This window comes from Tasmannia lanceolata, unplaced genomic scaffold (genome assembly GCF_043159265.1).
Source record: "Tasmannia lanceolata isolate RefF3 unplaced genomic scaffold, GAP_Taslan_0.1 ptg000013l, whole genome shotgun sequence".
Classification (NCBI taxonomy): Eukaryota; Viridiplantae; Streptophyta; class Magnoliopsida; order Canellales; family Winteraceae; genus Tasmannia; species Tasmannia lanceolata.
In genome coordinates this window covers 3,482,501-3,488,339 of record NW_027518690.1, presented here as the reverse complement: position 1 = coordinate 3,488,339, position 5,839 = coordinate 3,482,501, and the positions used below count along the sequence as shown (strand labels likewise).

General features: G+C 37.8%; 1 protein-coding gene across 1 annotated transcript in view; it reads left to right on the top strand.

Moving 5' to 3' along the window:
- The first annotated feature begins 5,693 nt into the window (after positions 1–5,693).
- The window catches only part of LOC143890592 (protein neprosin-like), a 5,217-nt gene continuing 5,071 nt past the window's right edge, over positions 5,694–5,839 (top strand). Inside the window, exon 1 of the mRNA XM_077395307.1 lies at positions 5,694–5,839. This exon is cut by the window's right edge and continues 19 nt beyond it. Coding sequence (XP_077251422.1) covers positions 5,694–5,839 — 146 coding nt within the window.

Genomic DNA, 5,839 nt, shown 5'->3' with positions numbered 1-5,839 from the left:
ATTCACTTGAATCACCTTCTTTTGTAGGACTATTTGTGTCCAAACTCCATGCGTGTTCAAACTTATATAATGCAAACATTTTAAGCATATAATAAATTAAACTTTAGCTATTGAGTTGTCATGCTCTTAGTCATATTGGAGCCTACTTATCTCTTTTTTGAATGGTAGGAGCCCTACTCAATGTTTAATTTTATAATTAAAATGCTAAGAAATAAGAGTAGTTAGGCTCCTTCCTAAATTGTGTACAGTGCTTTTACTTTGTCTATGCGATAGGATCCATTGATCCGAATGAAAATCATAATTCTCTTCAAATGTTGTTGAGAACACCTTGATAAGATCTTCTTTGGCCACTGATCTTGGGATGGGCGCAGCCTGTTGGAATTTCAGCTCAGGTTGGGTTGGCATTTTCTCGAGTTGGGTTGGATTTGGGGTTGGGAAAAGTCAATCCTATTTAATTTTGGTTTGGGTTAGGGTTGAGGTCATTTGCAACTTGACCCATTCCAAACCATCCCCCTTCCCTCTAATTTTATTGCAATTTTCAAAATTATAGGTTCATGGTTTTTTTTATATATATTTTTTCTTTTTTTTTTGCGCCAAGCCAACCTGAACCCTACCTAGCCGATTTAGAAAACCAGGCTAGATGGGTTTGTTGGAAATTTGAGGGCACTGTTGTTGATAAACAACAGAAACTTGTTGCTTCAAGGCGTGATATCACTTTCCTTAAGACAAGATTCGCTCCCACTAGTAGTGTGCAAAGGGGATCCGCGAATTGCCTCCAAGATACAATGAAGCCTAGTAGGGAAGCCCTACTAATGTTTGATGACGCGTAGCACTAGCGGAATCAAACCCGAAATGCCCTTCCGAAATTTCAAGCCTCAGAGAAATTTCTAGATAATGTTTCTGCAGAAAAACAGTATCTAGAACAGTAAACAAAAGAAAAACAGTATATAGAAATACTTAGGGATTTTGTAGGAGTGTAGAAGAGAGTGTGAAGTCTGTCAGAATTGCCAATTCGTTTTTTTTATTTATTTGAAATGACTGAATTCTGCACATTTTGTAGACCACCTGGTGTCTTTTCAGTGTGAAAAACACCTCTACATGGCACCTTTTCAGAATGTTTGAAATCTGACCGTTAGATCGCACCCATTGATATTGAATGGTCCTGATCGATTCTAGAGGTGACTGTTGGTTTGAGTAAAACCTCTCTCCAGCCCAGTCATCGATAGATCAACCATCTATGGTGTGGATCGCACCCCCTTGGCACATGACCGTTGGGGGAAGGGACACAACCCATTTGATCACACTCTTTGACCGTTGGAGTCATGGGCCTGTTGGGCCGACCATTAGGCCCGAACCGAAACGAGCCCACCGTTAGGCCCGAACCGAAGCCCGGCCCAACCGAACCATTCGGCTTGATGGGCCTGCGAACCATTTGACCCACCCATCCGACCGGTCCACCTTCATCCTGATCCAACGGTGCAGATCAAATCAGGAAAAATTAAAGGCTCCAAAGTGCGCCTAAAAAAGCGCCAATAAAGCGCCCTATAGCCCATTGCCCATTGCCCACACCACGCGCGCGCGTGTGCAAACGGTGCGGTGCACCGTCCCGCGGGTCCAACCATGGGTTCAACCCAATGTGCAATCAACAAGTATTAGAAAAGGTAGTGCTTTATAAGCCCTTATCTTTCCTTTCTCTTATCCGGTACGGGACTATCTTTTCAACTACACTTCTACATCCTTTTGAAAAAGCAAATCTTTCCAAGAAAACATTTTCTTTTTCCCAAACGCATTTGATAAAACATTTTCCAAAACACTAAAAAATGCAAAATACATGATTTTGAAAATCCAAAATCACTAACAGGGTTGGCGTAGGGTTGCGAGATTTAGCGGCGGGTTGATTTTGGGTTGACCCTCCTGGACCCGAGGCTCTGCTTCGGATTTAGATGGGTTGGCTTCAGGTTCATGGTTTATTATGGGCAGCATTTACACATATTGCGAGTTATATGTTTTCATTATCAGCGATGCCATACCACAATTGGGCCCTGTTTGGATTGAAAGAATTTTCTGGAAAAGTTTGGAAAGGAAAATATTTCTTAATTTGAATCAACAATGTTGGCCCAAGGTTTCAACAAATGCACTCCGGAAACCCATGTTTTGATGATAACAAAGCATTTGCAGGTTCTTTGTTTTTTTATTACATATGGTATCCCCACTCCAATAGCATTTGCAAGTTCTTATTACGTTTCTAGATTTACTTGTTTTCCTAATGTTCTATGTTTATGAATTGCTAATCTTTCATTTATCTTAAAATCTGCTACTCATTGAATTTTGAAATCAGAGTTAATACCTGATTCTGTTGCAGCTCAACCATACTTATTCTCACAACCAGTATGCTCTCCCTCTCTCTCTTCGCGCTGTGAACCGGCCCAACAATGAATATTTTAGATCTTCGAAGAAGTTGGAGACCGTAAAAATGTATTTATAAAAAAAATTACTCGGGCTTATTTTGTTCGAAGATCCAAAATGCTCATTTATTGCAACCCAAAGTAAATAAGCCTTGCCCCCAAAAACATCTCCCTAAGATGATCCTAACTCTTTGATCCGTGGTGATTCATATATGATGTCATCGTATTAGATCGGAGATTTAAGATCATCGAGATGATTGTTGGGGCATAGCCTATTTACACACACACACACATATTGTGTGTATCATCGCCATATATATATTGTGTGTGTGTGTGTGTATATATATATATATATATATATATATATATATATATATATATATAATATATTTGGGAATTGCTATATATAATATAAATCAATATATATGGGAATTGCTAGCGTCCATCTCAAAAGGCAACTGTTCTCTCCATTCACGAGGTGGGTGGTCTCACATGCGACAGACTAGCCACGAAAAGTTTTATGAGGTATCGCTCACCTTGAGCAGATATATATATATATATATATATATATATATATATATATATATATATATATATATATATAGAGAGAGAGAGAGAGAGAGAGAGAGGAAAAGGATGGTGAGCTTGAGCGCACCATCCTTATGGTGCGCTTGAGCTCCCAAACACATGGGTCCCACATTTTTGTGGTGATCCAAACCATTCATTTGCAAGGCCCTATCATAGATAGAGTGTGTACCAAAAAGAAGCTCCATAGGATCATCCTAACCCATCCAAAAGTGGGTGGCAAAATGGAAAGACATTGTTTGTCCATACATCTGCTCTTTTTGGATGGGTTAGGATGATTCTATGGAGCTGATTTTTTGTACATACCCTATCTATGACAGAGTCTTGCAAATGAATGGTTTGGATCACTACAAAAATGTGGGACCCATGTGTTTGGGGAGCTCAAGAGCACCATAAGGATGGTGCGCTCAAGCTCACCATCCTTTTCCTCATATATATATATATATATATATATATATATATATATATATATATATATATATAGAGAGAGAGAGAGAGAGAGAGGAAAGTGTGAAGCTACACCGCCCGTGTAGCTAACTTAGCTACACCTCCGGCTTAAAATACAATGGGCCCACATTGTTTTGGTGATCCAAACCATTCATTTGATTGGCCCTCACATAGATAGGGTGTCCACCAAAAATCAGCTCCATAGGATCATCCCAACCCTTCAAACTGTGGAGGCAAAAATGGACAAATTTGTAAAGGTTTTTACACGTTCATTTTTGCCTCCACAAATCGTAGGGTTGGGATGATCCTTTGGAGCTGATTTTTGGTGGACACCCTATCTATGTGAGGGCCAATCAAATGAATTCTTTGGATCACCAAAACAATGTGGGCCCATTGTATTTTAAGCCGGCAGTGTAGCTAAGTTAGCTACACCGGCGGTGTAGCTTCACTTTCCTCATATATATATATATATATAAGTGAAGCTACACATACGTGTAGCTAACTTAGCTACACCGACGGCTTAACATACAGTGGGCCCACATTGTTTGGGTGATTTGAACCGGCCTTCGGTATGCCCGTGCTAGCACCCTCTATTAACATATTGTATGGCAAGATGGGACTCCTGGTCCCAAATGCTAGCTTTATATTAATGAAATATGTCAATTTTCAAAAAAAAAGCTTTGAAGTATGAGGCTTAAGTGTGGAATCCCACGGGTACGGAGTGTCAAATTTTACAAAACTCAAGAAAAAGGATTTGTTGATTTGGGAATATATTTTGATCAATTATAAAAACTAAATAATTTTGCTTAATAATATGGGCTTAGCAGGTAATATACTTGGAATTCTAATAGGCTAAGTAGATGTAATATTGTATTCCACATAAAAAAAACTTACTATTAGGATGGATAAATATGATAAATTAGCTTTTTAAAGTCAAGAAAGAATACGAGCTACGTTATATTATTTATTCATCAAGCAAATACATAGCTTGAGGGAAGAACATTTAATCACATCTATAACATGGAGTCCACTATAAAATGTAAAACTTTGCTTTTCTAAGGCTATGTTTGTTTTGGATTTTGAGAATTGATTTTCAGGTCCAAAACTGATTATTGGAACTCAAATTCAATTCTCAAAATCCAAAACAAAGAGGACCTAAGCAAACTGAAAGAAGTCAAGTAGAACCCTCAGAGACTAGGTATTATAAAACTTTTTATGGGTGATACCAACAGACGCTTTCCCTCCCTCAAAAGGCAACAAGAGATAGAAAAAGCATAGAAGTTTTTTAATAGGGAGTAACTGTAATAGATGGATTATACTTGATAACTTTAAAATTAGTTTTTTGGAAAGGGTCTGAGTGATTAGATTTTTTTAAACTGTTCAGTCTCTTAGGCCCTGTTTGGATTGCAGGATTTTTCTGAAAAGGTTTGGAAAGGAATTTTTTTACAGAATTTCTTGTTTTTCCATTGTGTGATTACACATGAGAAAAAAAGAAGCGTAAATCGCCCTAGTTCAATTATCTAGACAGACCATCAGTTTATAATAGTAACCCTTTAAATATGCCATCCACATATCATTTCCATCTAAATTGTGGAAACGAAAATTTCTCCTAGGAAACAATTTCCTCAAGAAACATTTTTCGTACAATTCAAACGAACCCTAACTTCCATTTCTTTTAACTTCTTTTGACATAAAATTGGCTCAAAATAAATTTTAGATCTGTAGAGGTTTCTATATGTTTCAATCCCTCTAGGATGCTTGGAAGGTTAGGATCACTGTATGAGGTATGCATATAATTTTTTTGGCACGACCCACTAATGTTAAGGCCGAACAAATGAATGGTTCAGATCTTCAAACAGGTTCAGATCTTAAAACCAGATTGGCCCAACAAATTGATTTTTTTAGGCAGTAATTATTTCCATGCACCTCCGATGCCAATGTAACTGATCTGAAGTCTCTCTTTCAATTTTAGTTTCTTCATATCTTGCACTCCTTCCTTTTTTATTCTCTCCTTCCTTTTTAGTTTGTTGTTATCATGTGCACTACTCTCTTTCCTTTTTAGTTTTGTTGTTATCTTGCTGGATCACTCCTTCCTTTTTTTATCCTCTCCTAGGAAATTTTAGTAATTGCGAATCTCTTCTTAAAGATTGGGGGATTTTTTTCCTTAAATCTACAAGGAATTCTTGCTGTATAAAAGGAGGTGGGGAATTTTATTTTACAAGGATTTAAGAGAGGAGTCTCTTAACGGTTGGGGCTATGGGTTTGAAGGAAATGATTTTGCTACTTTTTGTACTACTTTCTCTTGGAAACAGTGGCAATGGAGTGGAAGGAAGAGGGAGCATAAGTCTGTCGAAAGAAGAAGATTTGGAGATTGAGAGGCAACTAAAAATTATCAATAAACC